At 40.0% G+C, this 24,307-nt stretch overlaps 1 protein-coding gene across 3 annotated transcripts in view; it reads right to left on the bottom strand.

Annotated features, from left to right (window-relative positions):
• The window catches only part of BRSK2 (BR serine/threonine kinase 2), a 320,793-nt gene that overhangs the window by 152,761 nt on the left and 143,725 nt on the right, over positions 1-24,307 (bottom strand). For all 3 annotated transcript variants that reach the window (XM_010003894.1, XM_010003893.1, XM_010003892.1), the window contains exon 2: positions 11,293-11,387. In XM_010003894.1, coding sequence (XP_010002196.1) covers positions 11,293-11,387 — 95 coding nt within the window. The remainder of the gene's footprint in view (positions 1-11,292; positions 11,388-24,307) is intronic.

Raw genomic sequence — 24,307 nt, forward strand, 5'->3', positions numbered from 1 at the left:
CCCCGCGGCAGCTGCCCCCCCCCACCCCAACACACACACAGAGGGGGTTCAGCGCCACGTGGAGACGCCATTTTAAGTCAGTTTTGTCTGTTGACTCAAAGGACATTTCATGTTCCTGTAAGGAAATACCTGGTCCTTCACACTCATATACACTGGTTGAAATACTGTAACTTTAATATTTTATGTCTGCATATGCAAATAAAGAAGCTAATAATTCTGACTTGCTATTAACCACATTTTCTTTAAATCAGGCCGTGTTAAATTCTGTATTCAGTCACACTGAAGTTCACAGACCTAGTATCAGGCCATTAGATATGATGGCAAGGTTTGTGGCCTTTTATTCAAGACAAGAATGCACACAATATAGACCCTAGTTTTGTTTAAGTTTCGTAAGTTTTTGAATAAAAAGATAAATGAACAGCTCTGAAGGCATATGGGTATACGGAGACTGCATCTAAAGGTTGAACTGAGGTCTGAGGATACAGAACTACCAGAGGGGTTATAATGACAGTAGCTGTAAAGAAGAACAGCTATGGGATAGTCTGAAGAAAGGTACATAAAGGTACCAGATCAAAATATAGAAGAAAAATATGTTTGCAGTAGTAGCAGACAGTTACAGCAAGAGGGAGGAAGAAATCAAGGATGATACAAATGGTATCGCTGTTCAAAAGATGTGTAAAAATAAGCAGAGAGATGCCAAGCATCTCTAACTGGATCTGCACCTGGAAAACAAGTGGAAGAGAAATAGAAATTGTAATGAAAGGGACAGCTGGAGAGATTATATCAGAGGATGGAGGTCAAGCCTCTGTGCAAACCAGCAATTTGAGAGAGTGAGAAATTGAAGAGTCAGAAATAGCTAAGACCTCTTCAGAAGTGTTGTGAAGGTATGCCAATATGTTCGTTATTTCATCTATCATCTGCAAGTTGTTCCTCAAACTACAGTTACAGAACTTGATCTTTGTTTAACATTTGATTTATACATAACATTCAAATCAAAGAAATCCAGTAATTATGTCCTTTATTCCATCCCAGGGCATTTGTGATCCCATTTCTAGTGCTCCCTCCTACATAACGCTGAGATCTCCTCTCAAGACTCCAGGCACGGTCTAAGAAATCATGCCTCCTTTCACTGCTGATTTGGTTGCTCTCTTGTTGCTATTCAAATCACAAACAAGATGTGAGCCTTCCCATGGGTTCTTTTAGCCTGTGAAAGCCTCTGAGTCCCCTCAGTAAAGCAGCCTTTTAACCAGAGTCCAAAACCCTCTTCATACTACTGCTGTTATGTTTATTTTCAGGTGCTAAGGCCTCATTCTTTGAATGCAAGTCTGTTGATTCTCAGTTTTACTCATCAATTTTCTTTCTGCTGTCCTTTTTAACACTACATTTTCCTGACATGGCTCTTAATTTCACTGATTGGTTGTTTCTACCATGAGGCTGCAGCATTCAATACTGTCTCCAAGTTCTCCAAGGCATTATGTTTTATTTCCCACTCCTATAGATTAAAAAAAAATAATAAATGTTCTGAGTCTTTATTTGATGAATGATGCAAGCTTGTTCATTACTGAATGCAACAGCCATGATAGCTGGTCAGTCTCTCTCCTCATATCTGCACTGGGGTTCAGGTTAGACATTAGGGACTAACACCAACAGCAGTACTTGTTTGAGTGGGACAATGGGCTACATAAACTCTCAGAGGGTTTCTAATCTTTTAACCCTTATTTCTATGATTCTACATATTTGTCCAATATTTCACTCCTGTACGATGTAACATTCTGACTATTTCAGGTTTCTTCATCCGTGATATCACTTCTCTTCCTCAAGCACTAACGTCATCAGCTCCATTCTTGACACTTGACAGTACAAACTCTGGTTCAGAAGACAGGTGACATGCTGCCAAGGGGCAGGATGGCTCCATAAACTACATGCCCTTTTGGTACACAACCAAAAAGTGGCTGTTACCCAGCACCGAGCAGACACAGTCCTCAGTCACTGGTATTTGGTACCGCTCTCTTCTCAACACTAAGTGAAGCTGTTTTTAGCAGTGCTTTTACCTAAAGTGTTCCCACTACTATCAGCCTTGCCCAGCCATGCAGGAGGGCAAGGGCACCTTTTCCCTCAAACATGAAGGCTTAAGGTTAATAGATCTCTGATGAATACATCTTTTTGTTCTGCTAGGCAATTGGCAGGGCCCAGATGCCTTGTCTCTTATACTGGGGATATTCATTCTGGTACAATCTGGAGTAATAAAATCTATAATTTGCACTGCATTGCTATCCAGAAGGGATTTGGTACTGTTAGGTAGCCCCATGAGACTACTCCCTAATTCCAGCTCCTCTGTGGCTGCCGAACTCACAACTTACACCCCAATATGAAAAAGAAGTGAAAACATGACCCCAGATGACTGTGAGAACAGCTGTGTGCCACTCTGTCCTGTGTCCAATGACCTTAGCCATTTGTTCTTAAGTAAGTATTATTAATTTCTGGATTTGATAAATCAGGGATTGATTTAAGAGGTGGAAATGAGGATAAAATGAATCTGTAATACCTAGAGGATAAAATGCACTATTTTACTGTGTGTGTATTTCCTTTCTGCTTTGAAAGTGCTGAAGTGGACTGTGAGGGACAACAGGAGGTTAGCAAAGGATAGAAGAGACTTAGGAAGAAAACTCAGGGACAGCTGAGACAGCAGGAAGGAAGAGAGGGAATTCCTCTAAGAAAAGCAATAAGAACATTAGGCTGATGGGGTTTATTTCAAGGTATTATGAAGGAAATATTACATGAAAAATCTCAAAAAAGTAACTTAATGCTGAAGTATTTCACAGCTGGGGAAAATTATTGTCTGTATTGCCAGCAAGCATTTTCTGCTGGACCATCTCCACACACAGGAATCCAGACATGCATGCAAGACTTTTGTCCATGGAGCAACAGTAAATTCCAGTCAATTGCAAGGATCCACGGTGACAGGTTTCTGACAGACAGTGTGACTAGACTTGCAGAACATTGTAAAATGTAATCTATTGCTAATTATTATTAATTATTAATAATTATTACTGAGCACTCTTGAAAAAGCCAGCCTGCACTCCAGAACTCCTTGCCACGTTCAGAAGTCCCTATTTCTACCAGGGGGAATGCAGGGTAACAGACCAGAGTTGTTACTGAGCAATTGCTACATGCTGAGACACTGCAAGAGGTGAAGAAGTTCAACATTAAACTAAAATTCTCCTTTCCTATGGTTTGTAGATAATTGAGGTAACACCCCCATTATGCCTCACAGCATAAAGGCATTGCTCCTGCCTTCCCGTGCAGCTGCAGAGCATACCATGTTGTATTACACTGCAAGGTTCAGGGTTCTGAAAAAACAGTGATTGCTTTTCCCACATCGCAGCAGAATCATCCATGCTATGACTGCAGTTTTGACACTGCATGGTAGCTGGACCACTAGAGCATGGGCTGGAGCTCTTTCAGTATTAAGGCACCCGGAAGACTCTCTGGGAGTTGGAATGGTGTTCCATTTAGTTCAAAATGGTGCTTGAACTAAAACTGTGAAGTTGCCTGTATGTGTGGTGTGTGCATTCATGGGAGGACAGTAGGGGAATGCAAACAGTGGTTTATTGTAATAGCACTGCCCTTCATGAACAGGCCAGCATATTAAACATGTGCTAACCATGGATTTGGCATCTCCGGAGGCAAGGCAGCAAGTTCAGAGATAAAAACTGGTAAAAGAGGAAATGCCCAAATACCTAAAATCTTAGTATTAGAGAGATCAACATGCTCTAACAGCAGCAAAGCAAATCCATGCCATATTGCCTTCAGCTCCATCTGACAGTTCTGGAACTAAGAGTTAATTGCAGTGGGATTGAGCCTTCCCAGATTTTTCCTAAATTTGTGCTAACCACTTAATAGCATGAACTGCAGGTATAGATCAAGTGAGGCCTGGTTTACACGTAACAAATTACCAAGAAAATATTCATGTTGGAAAGAAGAATGCAAAACAAACAAAAAGAGCCTGCATCCCCTAACTGACAGTGCAATGCCTGCCCGTGGCTCTCACCTGTACTAGTTAAATATCCATTAGGTGACACACCTCTTCTGAGCTGAGAAACCCATAAGCTATATGGAACTAAGAAATGCTTCTTAACAGAGATGTACTGCTGGTACAGTACAGGCAATACCCAGTTGTTTCAGCAAAAAATTAAGATAATCTTTGAACAAAGCCTTTGCTCAAATGGGCTGCCTGCTATATACAGGGATGGACTACGACTCTTAATTGGGATGGATCAGTATATTGATGTTTATAGTGCTTATTCTATGTGATAGATGCAGGGTCAAATACCTGAGCCAATTCTGTTCTCAGTCAATCTACTTAAGGATTGATGTCCCATTACTGCTAGAGCTCTCCTGATGTAATGCTGGTTCTCCTTCCAAGAGCAAAGAAAATAGAATTAAAAGGTTTTCAGACAAGATTCTGGAAAATGAAATATTAACCAACGTAAAATTAAGTCAGAAGTCCTTTCATCTGCAACCCAGAAAGAAGAGTTTAGGATAGAAAAGAAAATATACAACAACCTAAACCTCACTTGCCAAGTTAACCTTGGTCCTTAATTAAATCACAGGGGTTTTCACAGTCTCTGCTTTGCAGCTAGCAAGCAGAACTCCCTCACAGCCTGCTACAAATCCAGAGAGAGTTCAAAAGAAACCTAGTCCTTGATATGTTGGGAGTTCATTTAGTCACAGTTATTTCAGAGAAAATAATTTTAGTGAATCAGTATCTTTTGAGAAAACTAAGCTCTGGCAAAGGAAAAGGAGAATTCCCAAACGCTTTGGTAGAGAAAGCTACGTGAAGTCAAACTATGGTCTGTTTCACCCCAAATGCAAGCATGGTGCAATTACGGTGGAAAACAGTTAAATCTGAACAGAAAGGGGTTTTACAGGCTAATTATTGACAGCAGCTTCACAGGTAGATGAGGACTGGATGGCAGAGCACATTTAGACATCTCATCTCTGGGAGCAGTTATTGCTCTATCCAGGCATTATGGGTATGATCAAGTGAAATGAATGGAAAAAACATTCCTCGACTCTAGCTGGGGCTCGTGAAGGACATTTCTTGCTGTATTACCAAGGCAGTGCATGAAGATGGTAGGCCATGGCTATGTGTTTGCACACACAGGGCTGTGGGTAGAAGATGTTTGGTACAACAGAGGTTTTGAGCCAGACTGCTATAAAAAAAAAATCTATGGAATTAAATGTAGGGTGGATAATATAGGGCAAATTATTTTTATACCTTGCCCAGATGTCTCAATTGATCATATTAGCTTTAGAAAGCAAAAGGTACTCCGCACATTTGATAGGTTTGTTCCTCTGACAGGTACTTCATGTGCTCATGATTCCTGTGTAATTTCCTTCTTTAAGAATACCTCAAACTGTGTTACTTGTGGGTGTGGTGGAAAGTGGAGGTTGAGAATGATTCTTCTTTGAAGGAAATACAATTACCCAACTTCTTTAACTGCTCAAACAGATGACAAGTGAACAGGCTTTCAATGCTTCCCACCAACTCCAGTTTAAAACAAAACATTCTCCATTACATATTCAGTGACAGATCCCTACTCCCAAACTCCCTACAGCAGAAGGGAGCCAGGGAAAAAAAAAATCCTTTTAATTTCCCCACGTTTTTAATATTGCAAGGTGATTTTTTGTCTCAGAAGAGAGACTCACACACATAAAGCTGTGCTGTGCTAACTGGGTTTCTACTGGAATATTAACTAGTATCACAGAGGCTGAGGATGAGTGTGTTTGTGCACTCATGTTCTTTGATGAGTTCCAATCATTGCTGCAGTTTGCTCACCACCTATGCACTGTCAAAAATACACACAGACATGTACATGCTTCTAATCTCGTCTCTTCCAGTGCTAAAAGCAGACAAGTTCGTGGTAATTCTCAAAGTTAAAGATACACCACAATGGAGATGATCATATGTGTTTTTAACAAGCACACGTTGAAGGGACAACCTGTGTTTTAACATATTCATTTGTAGACTGCAATGTGCACGTTCAACTGCAAGAAAAAATATGAGTATCGGGAGTATGTAGGTGTTTTGGGGAGATTTCATTTCCTTTGTCCTTTCATCTTTTTTTTGCCATTAATAGAAGGTCCTCTGGGTTATTCTTCTCTCACAGCAATATGCCAATCAATCAGAAGAGTAACAGATGAGTACCAGTAAGTTAGCACAGCCTTTCTTAATCAGGAAGTCCTGGAAAGTTTGATTAATGCCTTTAAGCCTTTATCTGTTTAATAAAAGGAAATTCTTTCCCTCCTATTTGCTATATTTAAAATGACCATTTCTAAAATCTTGTGTGCCAGTATCCTAGATTAATCTAAACATAGCTCACTGGTGAAATCATATGGTCTTGTTTCTTCGATCATTCATACCCAACAACAGGGGAATTCAGTGGGAGTCATCAGCAGCTTAACATCATTTCCACTGCAGTCTCCTAAATATGCTACTATTTAAGAACAAAAAATATTTGGGGAAATTCAGTTTTGGTGTTGATGAGGTTAGCTTTGCTAATATCAGGGAAACTGGCCTTGTTATTATCAAAATTGCATTTGAACAAAGGTATGTTATTCACTCTGCTTCCATCTCAGATTTAGCTTCTCCCTGGCACTTCTGCTATTCTGGTAATGACTGCTGCAGACCAGGCCTCCAGTCAGCAGCTAAGGACAGCTAGTTCAGTCAATATTACAGTCTTTTATTTGAAAGTCTGAAAATTAGGTATTCCAAAGAGAAGATGCTGCTCTCAAGTGTTTCCTTCTTAAACTTTCTTGGAGGAGCCTAAATTTCTGCATCTGCAGATGCCTTGCACAAGCACCTGTCTTTATGCTCCAGACAGAGGTGACTTTTTACAGATTTCTAGTGTGTGATTAGAAATTCACAGCTACATCAATTTACATCTGCAGATGCCTTGCACAAGCAAGACAGAGGTGACTTTTGCCAGATTTCTAGAGTGTGATTAGAAATTCACAGCTACATCAATTTCAAGGCCAGAGAGACTGATGAGTTAGTCAGAGCTAATGCATGGCATGGATTAGGAAACCATCTTCAACAATTCTCACTGCAAGTCCAGCAGCTGAAGATGAATTAGTATCTAGGTTTTAGAAAAAAACCACAACAGTTCAGAGGGAAAAGTCACCATAGCTTTGCGTGGCTTGTTCCAATATGCAACTTCATCCAGTGGTCAAATAGGGCTAGTATTTCTACATTTAATCTGTCTACCTACAGTTTACAACTATCAGTTTCCAATAATCTTTTTGTCCCCAAGACTGTAATATCCTATTTTAACAAAGGTCTATCCTCCTTATCAGTATTTACAGGGCGTGATTAAGTTAGTTTTTAATCTTCTCTTCAACAAACTAGGTAAACTCACTCCCTTCAGTCTCTCATAAAACATGAGCTCTGATTATTTACTTACTCTTTCAGATGCTTTCCTAATTTTGACCAAATTCTAAATTTTATTAATGAAGAATGGGCACATCAAGCAGACATGCTGCATGTCACCAGTTATTGCACCAAAACAGTAACAGGTATTAGATGACTATGTAGCAAAACAGGAAAAGACAGAGAAAAAGGAAAGAAATCACAAAATGGGAGAGAAAAGAAGAATGAAAGGCAAAATAACAACTGAAAGAAGAGAGAAGAAAGATAAGATTCAAAGTAGGACAAGGTAGTAAAGCAATAGAGGCTTTAGAAGCTAAGAAAGCAAAGAAGCTAAGGAAGGAGCAAGAGATGACAAAAAGACTATGCAAAGCAGTGCCTATTTACATGGATGCTTTTGTAAGTTATCTTGACTGTTCCAAGAAGCTGATGCTCAATCCTGCTGCCTACCTCTCCACTCAATGATTTCAGGCAATTGGTGATCTCTGACAATTATCATTGCGTGACCATCCCTCTTTATGAATACACACTACACCTTTGAAGATGTTTTTGGAAGCAGAGCTCATTAGCACCAAAAGGCACTAAAGCAACCAACCAATCTGCCCCAAACCTACTACCCATGTTTCAACAAAGCTCCACAAGAAAAAAGTGGAAGGGACTGTGTCTCTTCCCATCCCCCATCCTGGAAATACCTGCCTCACTTCAAGGCTCAGCACTAGAGGACTCAGAACAAACAAAAGGCACATACACACAAGGCACACATATAGAGCTCTGGGCTCCAGTCATCAAGCCTGGGACATCTGTGGCTTTCTCAGGATGCCTGTGTGTTCAAGTAATTAGTCCAAGGCCAGCTGTCCCCTTGTCACTCTTCACCTTTATGCTCCCATTGCTTCTACTACCACTGTATTCAGAATTTCATCTGATGAATCACCAAAAGCTTTTTTTGTTGTTATTTATTCTTTGGAAGAAGGGAGTGGAAGAGAACTGGTGATGAAGTAACCAGGATAGGACTCTTCTGAGCACATCTCATGAGGTGCCTCAACATTTCAAAACACGCTTTTGCTGCCTCAGAGGAAAAATCTGCTTTATCCTTTACATTTTGAAGATATAAACATCAAACATTTTTTTCTGGAACTCAAAACGCACACATCAATAGTGAACCTGTGTGTTCATGGAGCTTACTGTTTTATGGACACATTCAGGTCTTGTATTCTCGGCCTAATTTCCCTCTCAGTGATACTGAAATAATTAATGAATTAATGAACCCTATTTCAATTTCAAGACACTTCCTAAAATGCACTCCTTTCTGAAATCTTTCTGCTGATTTGTGGTATAGGAAGCTAGAGGTACTATGGAAGGTGTGTGGGGGGGGAGTGCCACAGTGTGGTTGAAGAAACCCAGCTGAAGCTTTTACCAGTTGTGTGAAAGCTGGAGTGAGAACAGAACCAGCCCTTCTGTTCTTGTCTGTGAAAGTACATTTGTAGCCTTGCCCGAAAAACCAGGCTCCCAAACAGTCCCAAGCTGGAGCTGGGAAAGGAACACTGCTCCCCAGCCTGCGTTTAGCAAGTAAGGGCATGACAAGGGAAAATCTCACATGAGCATTGAGCAGCCCTGTCCTTTGATAGGTCAGCAAGTGCTTTGATGATACATTTACTGCAGCCTGTGCTGCGTTGTGCCTACCCGTGTATCATCTCCACACCAGCAGTTCTGCTAATTGAGACCAGCTGCTTCAATTCCAAATTCTTCTCTCCAGAAATATTGATACAATGATGTTATGATTAGAAAGCACTTTACCAAATGCCACTCAATTCTGCACAGCTCAGATGAAGAGCAGCTGAAGAAAGAAGGTACACTTCCCTGAACATACAGAATAAAAACACTGCAAATACACTGAAGAAATGAAGGCTATAAGAAGCAAGTCAAAATAGAATAATGATGGCAGAGAAAGCAGCTTGCTGTATATACTTATGCCTGGCATATTAGATGTTGAAAGGACTGAGAGCAGACTTCTTTTACTCTAGGATAAACGGACACAGCACTGTACTGTTACAGCTTCATGTGGCAGCTGTGCATATTTGTCAGATTCAGTTTTTCTGTCCAAGGATAGATTAAAGCAAAATCCATCAGTCTGAGCCTGGCTTGGGACAGTAGCTGTGGTCTTGAATCATTTGGCTCCAGAGACTGCTCTCAGGCCCTGTCTGTGACCATCAGAAACAGAGCATTCCTGGAAAGACATCTGGTTACTAAATTTATGCAAGAACTGGGCAAACCAATTCAATCCCATCTGTTTTTCCAACCTCCTGAGCACAGAGTACAGAATCTTTGAAAGAGAAAATCTCACCAAGGATGATCTGAAAATGAGAATCACAATAGAACATGCAGTTTCCTCCTGAGAAGGATGCTGTACAGTCTTACAGAAAACATGGCATGCTTCAGCATGCAGCTGGGCAAAAAAAGGCCTAACACACCATTTCACTATTCAGATTTCATACTACAACTAAGGTGATGCAACACAGCTAGAGCAGAGAGATCACTTTGCTATGCTAAGTGATTTGCCTCCTACTCTGAAAATCAGTGAGGTAAGTAAAATATTTTATACAGATACCAGACATTATTTCTCAGCAAACAAAATGCTCACGGTTTTAAAAAATATTCCTACTTTGTTTTCTCTGGAAAATACTGAAAGTGTTTAGAGTCTCATTCATATTTTACCATTTACACATTTTGTTTACTTTCATCGTGTTCCATTCATCTGCTGAAACTCCCTTTAAAGTTTCAGGTTTCTTATTTATTTAACTTTCTGAGTTTTGGTCTGTTACAGAAAACTATTTGAATACAAAATACTGTGGAAGAGGGAATGCTTCAATGAAATTCTCAAACACATTAGCAATTGAATATAAACTTTAGGAATCCTTCTCTGAAAAAAATAAATGGATGTTGTATGTGTAACATTCAGTGAAAGCATCTGCCATTAAACTCCATTTTCTTTCTGCTTCTAGTAAGGTTGCTATACTTGTCCTGGAAAACAGCTGACACATAAATATATATAACAAACAGCAGTGTAAAAATATATGTTCCATATGCTCATAAGGAAGTTACCTCAACAAAGTGCTCTAAGCTGCACGCAAACTTGTTAGCATCATTTGCAGCTTGATGGAATTCTGTAGATTGCAGTGCAGGTGAGTTCACTCCAGCCAAGCTAAACTTAGCCTTTCTATTCACCATATCACATGAATAAGCTTTATGCATGTATTTATTTTCTTTTCAGGTTTGCATGATCAATGAATGACACTCATGAAAGGAGACAGGTATCACAAGGCCAGGTATGAAACAAATTAACCTCTTCTGAACACTGCAGTCATTGGGATCATCTGTACAGACACTAACGGCTTCCAATGGCACAGCTTTGTGGATTGTTAACAGAATTACATCAGCTTTAAACAGTCACAGGCCTTGGTGCATCAGGTCATAACAAACTGATGCAGCAGAGCAAGCAGTAGAAGTATTCAAACAACACGTTCAACAGCCTTTCTTAAATCTCTTCCTACTGACATTTGTAAATTGCAGTCTGCAATGTATCACAACTATCAGCAATCGAAGTAAGATGCCCAACACACATCTGCCCCAGCAGAGAAGCAAGAACTCTGCAGCTGACTTTTTATTTTGCTCACAAAGCAGAGGCATATTCCCATTTAATATCAGCCCTAGTCTCCCCCTTAATGAAATTATTGTTATCATGCTTTGCATAATCCTAGTACTGACAGGGATGTTTGTTATACGTAATTAAAGATATTAGTTTTGCAGAGAACAGAAGATACAGAGCCAAGAACGTATTTTTTTTAAATCTCCCATTAGAAAATTACCTTCATTAGCACTGACTCGCTGAGCTTCTCTCTGTTGACAATTTTTATCGCGACTTTCTGACATGTGACACAGTGAACCCCCAACTTCACAAGCCCTGCAGGAGAAACAGAGCAAAACAAAAAGGTTAGTTAGAGATATCCATTGTTGAGATTTTTGTTCTTAGTATGGCATCCAGCAGTTGGCAACTACTAAGCGAACTAATTTCCACTAGTCCCTCTGCCAGCCAGATAAGGTCTTAAGAGTAATGAAGACCCCGCAGGTCACATTGTGACCATTTGGCAGTAAAGCTGCCAACATCCTTATTGCTGCTGCATTTTGTGTGATTAAAGCTGTGTTTTTGTTGAAGCACTGTATTTCACTTCTTACGACTCAGTGTGTTCTACCAGTAAGAAGTAAACTTCTGCCAATTCAGCTAAACCAGGCTAAGGGCTTTTGCTGACACCTAATACCAATAAAGCTCAGAAATCAACAAAAGTAGATGGTCAAATGTCTACAGTGTAAACATGGCCTCGATGTTTTTTCTATCTCCTTCCAAAACTTTCATAATTATAATAAAAAGCTACTTAAATAAAAAGCTGCTTTCCCTTACTGTTTTAACTTACCCTGCTGTATGAAGTTAACACTGTGATTAATGCAATTGTGGCATGGAGAAACAAGAACATACGCTGATACCACCCTAATTTCTTTTGTTTTTATTTACTAAATACTTGTCCTCAGCTAACTTAGAATGCTGTTAAATTATTATATTAACAAAAGGATATGGATAACTCTGACAGCATCAGGATGTCTGAGCTACCACAAAAATATGGAACAAATCACCAAGAATTAAAAAAGATAGGTAATATGCATGAAAACTGAAAATTGCATTTTTGTGATTAAAGCTGTGTTTTTGTTGAAGCACTGTATTTCACTTCTTACGACTCAGAGTGTGTTCTACCAGTAAGAAGTAAACTTCTGCCAATTCAGCTAAACCAGGCTAAGGGCTTTTGCTGACACCTAATACCAATAAAGCTCAGAAATCAACAAAAGTAGATGGTCAAATGTCTACAGTGTAAACATGGCCTCGATGTTTTTTCTATCTCCTTCCAAAACTTTCATAATTATAATAAAAAGCTACTTAAATAAAAAGCTGCTTTCCCTTACTGTTTTAACTTACCCTGCTGTATGAAGTTAACACTGTGATTAATGCAATTGTGGCATGGAGAAACAAGAACATACGCTGATACCACCCTAATTTCTTTTGTTTTTATTTACTAAATACTTGTCCTCAGCTAACTTAGAATGCTGTTAAATTATTATATTAACAAAAGGATATGGATAACTCTGACAGCATCAGGATGTCTGAGCTACCACAAAAATATGGAACAAATCACCAAGAATTAAAAAAGATAGGTAATATGCATGAAAACTGAAAATTTTGACCTAAATCTGTTGACTTGCATGAAAGCACACTGAGGTATCTTCCACAAGTGAGTTTAAGATAGTCCCCTGTGCACATGCAGCACAACACCCTATAGGCTAAATCCCATCCCATTCCACATACAATATGCCAAATTCCCATTTAGTTTAATTCAGTTATAACTGAAGTAAGAAGAAATGGCACTTCCTTGGTGTCACTGAGACCTGCCGGGCTTCACAGAACATTTATGAGCAATGACATTACACAGTAAGAAAAATTCTAGTTCAGCTCTGTGCTCATAAGTTGGGTTGTAGGTAAAGACCCCTCCTAACACAAACCACATAGTCAAACATGTTGCTTTATCAGCAAATCAAACACAACAGATCTGCAGTCCAGCAATACAATCAACACAGGACTTCAGACTTACTGAAGGATGAATGCCCTACTACAAACTGTCCCCAGTGACTCCAGCAATCTCCTGCAGATACTTGTCTATCTTTTTGCTACACAGTTAATAATAAATTTGGAATCATTAATCACTGGTGATTATGCTGAGAAATAAATACCTGACTTTCTTCCAGTCACATCTCTTCTATGGCATGCTTAAATGTTCTGGATATTTCTAATCACGTAATTTCTCAGTCTCATCTGGTTAAATGCTGACATCGTTACTTTCAGCCATGACATAAACAAGTGAAAAATTAAGAATGCTATGCACTGACAAATCCATTTGAAACTGTGTCTGGCATTAGTCTGTTCTCTGCCTGAAGTGGCCAAGAAACACAGCTGGGTGAAGATGCTGTGATGTCCGACCAGTCCTCACTCTTATTGTCAGAATTTTGTCTATTCAATAAATGCATAGTATTACCCATAGCATGACTGGCTTTGTGTTTATCATTCATAGCAGCTGCAGACTTACTTATGCTGCTTCTCTTTGGCTTTGCTCTGTGTTTGGATAGCAGTTACTTGGCACCACTTTGTTGAAAGTGTGCACAATTTCAATCCGTGGCAATTGCTTACTTCCTGCTTCCAGCACAAATCACAGATCTACATTACTCTTACAGAATGACCGCATCAGTCTTCACATCATTCTTAGTTATGCTTTCAAATCTTGGCAGAACTAGCTTTCCTGCTTATCTAGAATCCCAGGATCTGTGCACAGTGCTGTACTGTAACATGGTGCAGACCAAATTATTTTAAGGGGTGACAAACAACTGCTCTTGGGTAACTGGTGCTTCAGCCTGAAGAAAATATAAAGGTTTCTGGTATCTCACGCTTCAGGGTTTGACTTCAAATATTATTGCTTTCAAATCAAAACATCTGATCCACTGAACTTGGCAGATCTGTAAATTATTTTTCTGTTTTCCTCCCTGAAGCTCTCTGTCATCAGTTCATAACCATGAACTTCTGGGACACCACCATGCTGTACACAAAATCTTCACAGTGTTCTCTGTCCTTCTGGCTACTAACCTATCACAGAAATTAAAAAATTAAGATTAAACCATTCTGCTTGCTATAATAAAAAGGTTAATCAACTGGTGTAAGATACTGCACACCTTGCAAAAATCACACTGATGCTGAATCACACTGATTTTATATTGAATTAATTTAATCCACCCCCAGAAGTCATTCTTGCTTTACACAACAGTACCAGAGGACCAAATGAGGAAACAAATGTGAAATTTAATATATTTATCCTCTTCTCCTGATTCGTATTTTAAAAATCACAGAAAAACATGCCCTGTCATCACTGTCTGGTTTGTGGAGACAGAACTTTAAGACAACTCTCTGAAAAGCCCAAAACAGCACTTTTCAGTCTACTAAATTCACTGAGCGTAATTTTAGGATAAAAAGAATATGTTGCTCTGTCTTGCCTCCTCTCCCCATGTCACTTCTTTTTGACATTTGCATGCCATCCTAACAAAAAACCACAATGCTTTCCAACTTCATCTATAGGATAAAGCCCTCCTGCTACTACGAGGAAATCTTAATTGAGCTTGGACAGGAAGGGTTTGTACTCAGGACTTCTATTTCTGTCCTATAATTCCAGTCTAGTATATAACTGCTTAGAGATGACTTAAAAGGGAATTTGAACTCCTGTGGGCTTCTGATGCTTAGGAAGACCTTTTACTGACACAGAGAACATAAACCATTGAAGATGTTATTATGCATAATGACATACACTTAGAGAGAATAAGAAGCAACAATGTGAGTAAACCCTTGATCTACTAGTGAAATGGAAGTGGCAAAAATGGCCACTTAGAAACAAGTATTCAAGGTATGCTTACATGGTTGTGGAAGAGACTGTGGGTCTTCCAGTTCTTCCTCCCCTTTATACACAAATGTTAATGAGCACCTCAAATCTACAGCAAACCTCCAATATGAATGTATGAATAAGTTAGACCTTTACTTGTAAACTTATCTACACAGTCAGGCCAGCACCTTGGGTACCTGTGTGGCACCCAAAGGAAAACAAACAAGGATGTCACTAAGGATATTTTTGCACTGGCTTGGCTTGAAGTAAGTCTGACAGTCAACACATAGAGTTTGGATTTGTCAGCTTCATGAGTAATTAGCCCCTCAAATGCAGGCACATCTTCTTCATTATAGTTGAAGTTAACTTTGGTCTGTCCTCACGAAAAAATTAAAATGCTGTGGGAACCGAGCACTTGAGGTTCCCCCCAAACACCCACATGGCAGTCACACACACTCACTCTTCCAGACGCACTTCAGATTTCCATCTGTAGGTGGTTTCTGGGGACTCTTGGGCACTGACATGCTGGGGCTTTCAAATAAGCCATTAGATTCTACGAGCTGCAAACATTGGACTGCTTTTACCTTAACCACTGAACTGCAACAGAACCAGCCCTCTAATTTCAGGTTGGGGAGTAAATAAGAAAACGTGACCAGGATGTTAGCTAACATTATCTTTTCATTTACAATTAAACCCCATGAGTTGAAAACCAATGCATATGAGGAACCCTACAGGACAGAGAGAAAGATGCCATTCAAGGAAGAAGAGCAAAGGGAAGTGCACAGGCCTGACAGGGCCTAATGCTGCACTGACCTGCTAACAATCATGCCTGTGCATTTTGCTGCTGGTAAACTCCCAGTCTGCTGATGCTTAAGATAGGGAGATATTTTCTGAAACTTATGTGATGAGCAAGGGACAGATGTACATCAACTGGAGAGATGGGCAGCCCATCTTGAAGCAGTAGACAGAGGAATTCCTTATTTTGCCCAAGAAAAATGTACTATGGGGATGGAGAAACAAAAGCTTCCCTCCAGCTGAAACAATATATTCACTTTGAATCCCTGAAAGGCATCTTAGCAGCCTATATTGTAACTGGCACCTCAATGACTTCTCAGACAAGGACAGGATTTCAGAAAGGGCTGATTTACTTTTGCCTTGCATTTTGTGTAGTATTTCTTTCTATCACAGACTGAATACAACATGAAGAATTTGGAGCTGGTATTATTTCATATTTGCTTTACAGTTCGTTCAATAGCAGAATGAGTATGAATAGTAGCACCTTATCCCATTATTACAACTCTTCATTAGAGAAAGAAACATTCTGGGAACAAGAGAACAGTTTTTCAAGCCTACCCAAAGTTGAAGTCTGCTAAAGACAAAGATCTGAAACAAATTATCATTTTCAGAAAGACTAATAAATAATGAAACAACATTGTTGTTTAAATACAGCACTTATTGTTACTCATTGTTAATGAATAAGGTTCCCACAGTCTTTCAGAAATGTTAAACACAAGTAACTCATTATCCTGATTTTTAACCATAAGGCAAATAACTACTTTAAGAAGTAGAATGGAAAATTAGGTATATTTGCTACATTTAATACACAGGATTTTTCCAATGGTAAATGGAGGTCTTTAATCTTCTTTTGAAATAAAACCAACCCAGTGCTCCATTCGTAAGTATTGATAAATTTCTGTAGTAGGAAAATTAGGCACTGATTTCAGATCATCTGCACACCTCATTGCTTGCACTTCCCTGTCAAAGAACTTAAAAAAAAAATCTGAGCCAAAAGCCCTAGTCAGGCCAGTAGTATCTATTTTGCCTGGATAAGCAATAAAAAGAATGTCTAGAGAGAAATATTGCTTCTCTTTTGACTTGAGTTAGCTAATTGCCAATTAATTCAAGTCAATGAATACTCTGCAAATGTTAATCTAGGCACTGCAGGACATAAACACTTGTGGTTTACTTCAGGGCTCAGACTAGTACGAGTAACAAACTATCTGGATTAAAGGAGGAAAAAAATCTTGGGCTGAACAAACCCAAGTACACTGTTTTTAAAACAGCTTAGTATACATTTGCTGTATATGAGCTTTGTATATATGATCTTTATATGCAAGCAACATAATTTATCCCCACAAATTGGAGGTTGCTATTGTAAATCTTAGACATATTTATGGATGGACGCTCATTCCAGGAAACTACATGCACTAGCATTTGCAAGATCTGCAAACCTTCAAGCATGACAGTTTAGAAAATCAACGCTTAAAGCAAACAAAAGCATTAATAAATATCAAGTGGAGCATAAAACAATGCTTAAAATGTAATATATCTGCTCTTTATTCTCAACAGTTATCTTCACAAAGATTGTAGTTTCAATTGGGGTTAAATCAGTTCAGTTACAGTGTCTAACTCTGCTGACTGCAGTGAAGTTGTTACAAGAGTGGAAAACAGATTAAATTTTGGCCCACAGCAACATGATTTCCCTAAAAACTGTAAAATAAGGATAATATCACACACTTACATTGCGAGGACTGTAGAAGGATTAAATGATTAATCCTTATAAAGAATGTTGGAAAGGGAAATAAACCCTATGCAAGTTTTACATATTACAGCCAGGAAAACTGCATCTTAAATCTGGAAATAAAGGTCTAGATAATTTCTTATTAATAACTTCCATTTCATTTCCCAATTCTTCTAGCACATAGATTTCTGGTATCCTACAATATGCTTCTTACTCTGTTCTTAGGTGCAAGTTTCTTACTGAGCATCCTACTTACAGAAACCAAAAATTGCCCTTAATTACTCAGTCTTCTAATTGAATAGATGTTTATTTTTCTATAGCAATTGTTAGCTCTAATTATTGCCTTTGAAATAAACAGAGACTTGTATCAAGTGACAGGTAAATTATACAGTATCAATTTATAATTGCATAAAGGGAAAGGAGGTATAGGGTTGTCTAGAAATTTGAAAGGATGAGGATGGAGCTACCCACATTTGTAATGAAATAATTTGACCATGGGCTCTTCTAAAGAAAGATTCTAGTATTAAAAGGATGCTCTGAGGGCTCATGCAATAACTGTTTCTAAATTGAATAAACAATAATTACAGTAGGACTAATACCAGAGTTCTAATGCTCAGCAGGAGAATGGAAGGAGATGTTCGTCAGTGCTGGGATTCACGTGCCTCAGTTCAGAACACAGGGAAGCTGCACACTAAATTGCTATAGCCAAGACTTATTTCCCTGAGCTATGAGCAGTCAAATGTACACTGGTTCAGGCAGCCAAAGGGACACAATCCTAAACTCAGTGACTGGTGAGAACAATGCATCAGCTCAGATGTGATTGGATCCACATGCCTAATACTAGAGAACAAGAGACACAGAAACACACAGCAGCTCACTGGGAGCAGGTTTTACATGGTAGGAGCATCCTCCAAGCTCAGCAGGATCAAAAACCACAGAACTAACATCACCTCTATTGATTTTTATCTTGGTCTCTTTCTTACAGTATTTCATAAATCAATACTTCTCAGAAACTCGTTGTGGTCCCCTCAGTATAGCAAAGAATGTGACTCCCCCATCTTACCATACACGCTCACTTGTCTGAAGAGGAACCAGGACACAAACCTTGATGAGCACACTGGATGCTGCTTCTGTAAAATGCCATTATTTCCTCGGCCAAACTCTAACAAACCCTTGAAGTCCTCTGGGATCTATCAGCAGCTTGTGATGTCTAGTGGGCTGAGCTCCTATTTCAGATCAAGTCTTTGTTCTCATATAAAAACACTTGGGAAACTAAGATTTTGCTGCCATGGGAGAATTGTAGACTTCAGCCTCTAAGGTGTACATCTGAAAGCATTTGGGCAGCACTCCAATCCCCCACAGATAGTGAGAGGAGTGGTTTCATTGTTTTCAAATGAAAATGAGAAACTAAAATCCATCAAAGCACCAGAAAAACAAAACAAAACAAAACAAACCCCTTTCTTACATCTTTGGATGGGTATTGGGAAACTGTTCAAGTCAAAAGCTTTTCTTTCTACTTTCCAAGAGCTGTACATCTCCTTGAAAACCTCTTTCTGAGGAATGATGAGATCCATGTACCTCTTCAGACTTCATCAATCTTTTGTCAGGAGATGACCAAATATAGCTATTTTAAGAAACAGCAGGAAGCCACCAGAGCTCTGTCTATCCTGCCTAAGATATCTTTTAGAAAACATGTTGATATAATTAGGTAACATCTAGGTAATTAGCCACAATGTCCCCAACTTGGCCCAATGATCTATTGAGAATCATTGATGCACTAACAAGGAGGAAACACCACACAACAGAGAAAGGGGAGGTGAGGAAGGAGGAGGGGAAACAGCAGATAAACTGCTCTTCACATGTGCTTTTAGGTGATGTTAATCCCATTTTCTATGCTCATTTCTTCACCTTTCCACCCTCCCTCTATCAGGAATGCCCTCACACCCTTTTGACCCCCTCATAAGCCAAGATTGTTTCAGTTAGGTTATATGTATACCAAGAACTTAATTAAAAAGGGGACTAACCACGGAAGACCTTTACACAGAAATTAAAGGCCATGCTCTTCACAAGATTAGGCTCACCACAGAACCTCTTCTTCTTCAGAGAAGAGATCTTCAGAGAACTTCATTTACCCGGCTCAGTACCGATACAGCTTACTCTGCCCTCTGCCATCTCTTAATCACCCACTGATAGATTCCTAACAGGATTTTCACTGACTGTCAGCATGTTGCACTTCAGGCTCAAGAAGTGATTTGGATTAACCACACTTGCACCCATGCTATGAACAAGACAACAAACAGCAAGTCACAGCCAAATGCAGCACATCCCAGTTCCCATGAATTTCAGGATAGGTAATTGATGGCACTGAGACAGGGCCCATAAACAGCCAGGAGAGAAATGCATTGGATAGCCACTGCATACATTGTTCTAAAGCTACAGAGTTTTTCCAAAGACAAATTGTTCTGCACCTAGTATAATTAATAGGGGCTGATGTCCTGCAGATCCACTCCCTAAATTTCATTTAATTGCCCACCACAAAACCCTGAATCCTCCTCATGTTTGCTAATGAGATCTCCAGTCCCATCCCAACCACATCTATGGACATCCTACTTTCCTCTCCATATTGTAACACCTACAATTTCCTCCCATACCTCTACCCCCATTGTCTTTAGCTTCTTATGTCTCCTGCAGAGTTTCCTGCAGAAACACTCTCTGCAGTTTTATCCATTTGTCCTGCAGTTCACTTACCACCTGCATAGTTTCCTTCCATTTAGCTTACTCTCTCCTTTCTACCATGTAGAAGACAACAGATGCTGTGGCTAGCCCAGATCTGAGAGCACACTGTCTTGTTGGTAAGCCAGTGTCTACGGAATCACAGAATCACCAAGGCTGGAAAAGCCTATAACCTCACACCACCACATTGGCTAGACCATGGCACTAAGTGCCACATCCAGCCTTTCCTTGAATACATCCAGGGATGGTGCCTCCACCACTTCCCTGGGAAGTCCATTCCAATGTCTAATCACGTGAGTAAAGTACTCACGGAAAGTAAGTACTCCCTAACATCCAATCTAAACCTCCCCTGGAGCAGCTTCAGGCCAAGCCCTCTTGTCTTGCTGCTAGTTGCCTGCAAAAAGAGCCCAGCCCATACCTGACTACAACCTCCTTTCAGGTAGTTGAAGAAAGTGATAAGGTCCCCCCTGAGTCTCCTCTTGTCCAGGCTAAACAACCCCAGATCCCTCAGCCTATCCCTATAAGACTTTCCCTCTAGTCCTTTCACCAGCCCTGTTGCTCTCCTCTGGACCTGCTCCAGCACCTTCTCTGTCCCATACTCAAGTCAACAGCATCCAATGAAGCTTGAAAGGACTTCATTACCTTGAAAGATTTTTGAGACTGTGAGACCTTTATGTTAATATAATTACATTTATTTAATGGAGGTTCTGTGCTGTCAAAATATATTTTTGTGTCACACTTCAGTTCCAGATTTTCTGTGCAAGAACCTTTGCCTGGGTTAATGTAAGATCCCACAGTGAATTTTTCTCTTCTGGAAAAATTGACTGGGGAGGATGATGAACAACCCCATGGGTCTGATCTAAAGCCCACTGAAGACAATGCAAAGGCTTTTCTGTTTCAGGAATTTGAAGACCAGTTTCTTCAGCAGCAGCTCTTGGCTACCCAAATCTTACTTCCTCTAATGGGTGTTGCTGTAGAGAATGAGATGGAAGTGCTGAAAAACTTGTCTGTAGAAGACCTTACAGCTATGCCAGAACCAGATGTTCTCAACTGTTACTCCTTGTATGTGTTAACTATGACTAAGGCAAAAAAAATCTACAGGCATTGTTATTCTTGAATCTACAGCACCTTATACTGCACCAATACCCCACACAGGAAAGAGTTCTGTCTTTAGTCAGACTGTTAATTTTTTAGTACCAGCATAAAATCCTTAAATTAGGCTTCACACAAACACTAGTTCCAGGCCGGAGCCACAACCAAGAAGGGCAAAGGTGGATGATTTTTCTAGATGTCAACAGAGAAACCTCATCCCAATGTGTTTTCTTCTGATTGCTTTCTATTCTATTGTATTTCTTGGCCCCATATAGTTATTATGAGATGGCAGAAGACTCACAAAGGTTCAATCAAAAAAATCACCTTAAGAAGAAGGACAAGTTTTAAGCCTGGACAAGTATATAGAAACAAGCAAAATACCAATAAGCATTTTCTCCCTACATGCTACAAAATCTGGGCCAAGGTTAAAAATACCATCCCTCAAGAACAACACTCCCACATGAGGACCTGGTTTTCCCTGAACATACAAGCATTGGCTTCCTTGGAATTGTTTCTACCAACCAAGAAGAGCTGCAGCCCTCGCAGCCTCTCCAAGGAGGTGAAACAACACAGCAAAATCTACAAATAACTGCCACAGAGGAGCTCAGTCTTGACTCTGAGCTGCTCATGCTCAGAAGAAAAGGCATAAATGAGATAGCTGTGCCTGTTCAGTGCCCCGACATACACGGGATAAAAGTGCTGAGATAATACAGTACTACCTAGCAATAATGGCATTAGACAAATTACATATCTCTTTCTGCAAAGGCCCTGGCCTTAAGGGATACTCCTGGTAAAGAGCACAGGAAAATACTGCCTTGCCCTTATGAACATTATATACACACACACACACATTCTTTGGCTTTGTATTATGAGCTTGGAAGTGACTATAAACCACGGTGATAGTCTTTACTTGTACTACAAGGTCAGGCCACTTGCACATTAAGGCTGTGTGCAAGGTGCATGGGGGGGGGGGGTGTGTACAAAGAGTCTCTCCTGAACACAAGAATCAGCAGCAGCTAAATAGCATTTATCTAGCAGGATGGATATCCTGCAGAAACATTATTTGTCTGTGGCCCTCCATGCTTAAGACACCAAAGGTTAGAGGTTGCAGTCCAAATCTTATTAGGGGAATAATTAAGAAAACTCTCAGCAAGGATGGAAAAAGACTTTTAAAAGAGAATCAGGAGCTCTAGCAAAGGACAAATACAGAAAAGCCTCAATCTCCAGAGATGGAAAGTCCTATTCTGGTAACTCAATCTGCAAATGAGCAAGTGTGGTTTGTCTGTTAGACAAACAAAACCAATATGGAAAACACTGTGAGCTGGAGTGACCTACGTAATGTCACAAAATGATGCAACGGTACTGCCATAAGCACACGATATGCCTGCTGATACCCAGATCAGGTCAATGAGGCCTCCTGCTCAAGAAGAGTTGGCTACATACATTAGAAGAAAGCATGCCTGAAAGCACATGTGCACCTTACCAACAGTAGAGTGTGTAGGAGATTCAGCCCCATGAATTTCAGCTGCAGAAGGACCTGTCCTTAAGTTTTCTGAGGGGCCATTTTTGCTTGCATATAGAAGACTTTAAAAGTCCTTAACACTAGATCTCTTCCCTTCCCTTTCACTGGGTTAGAAGCCCCAGAAAGTCCAGGAGACAGAGAAACATAGAAAGAGCAGCTTACTCCCCAGATAATTATTGTCTAAACACAGGCTTATATTCATAGTAACAGTGGAGAAAACCAGAAGTGAGAAAGAACAAAGGCGCTCACCTCTGGTCAGACTAAGAATTATGGCAAATATGTGGCCTTCTGTGATTACAAGTTGTCAGATATGAGGGAGAATCCCTCTGCCCACAGCATCAACTGTAAATCCCACTAACAAATATGTGAATAAGCCTAACATAAAGGTTATTTTGAAAACCTATCTCTCTTCTCTGCAGTGTACTCTACTCAAAATCTGCCTCTGCAGATGTATATGTATGTTGCTGCATATTGTACCTAATAGTGTACTGGGAAGAGAAGGTGCCTTCTGAAAGTAGAGAGGCAACCAGGTGAGTGAATACTAGAGCAGGAACGTCCAGACTGCACTTGGTGGCATCATACTGGAAACAGCATAGAGAAAATCAGGGCAGCAGATGGCTGGCTTTTTTAGTAACAAGGTTAAAGAGACAAATCGAGTTTTATCTAAACATAATGCCTGATTTGTGTTAGAGGTCAAGAATCCACCTCTGAGGAGAAAAATTTTTTAAAATCTAGAATCTGCTGTTGGTTACAGAGTCACAGAATCACTTAGGCTGGGAGGGAACTCTCAAGCTCATATAGTCTGAGGACTTACTCAAGCACAGTGGGCTAGAGAAGGCTGCCCAAGATCATGTCCAGTTGGGTTTTGAATATCGCCAACAGATGGAAACTCCACAACCTCTTTGACTACCTGTTCTATTGTTTGACCACTCTCACAGAAAAAAAAAAAGTGTTTTATTTTGTTCAGATTGTGCTTTAATTTATGTCTATTGCTTCTTGTCCTGTCAGCAGACACTACAAAGAGTCAGCTCTCTCCATTCCTCCCATTATGTGTTAATCCACATTGATGAGAAACCCTTGAACTTTTTCAAGAGACTCAACAGTCACACCTCTCCTCTTATAAGAGATGTTTCAGTCCCTTAATCTTTGTGGCCCTATCCTGGATTCACTCCAGTAAGTCCATATGTTTCTTGTACTGGGAAGCCCAGAACTTCATGCAGCTCTCCAGCTGTGGCCTCACCCATGATGAGCAGAAGGGAAGGATCACTTTCCTCCATCTAGTCAATCCTGCAGCCCAGGATACTGTTGGCCACCTTTGCTACAGAGGATGCATAGCTGGCTTATGGTCAGCTTGTTGTCTACCAGGACCCCCAGGTCCTTCTCTGCAGACCAGCCTTCCAGTTTGCTGGTCTCCTGCATGTACTGGTGCCTGGTGTTACTCCTCCCCAAGTGCAAGACATTGCATTTCCTCTTGCTGAACTCTGAAATTCCTG

This window comes from Chaetura pelagica, unplaced genomic scaffold, assembly GCF_000747805.2.
Source record: "Chaetura pelagica isolate M959 unplaced genomic scaffold, ChaPel_1.0 scaffold28, whole genome shotgun sequence".
Lineage (NCBI taxonomy): Eukaryota > Metazoa > Chordata > Aves > Apodiformes > Apodidae > Chaetura > Chaetura pelagica.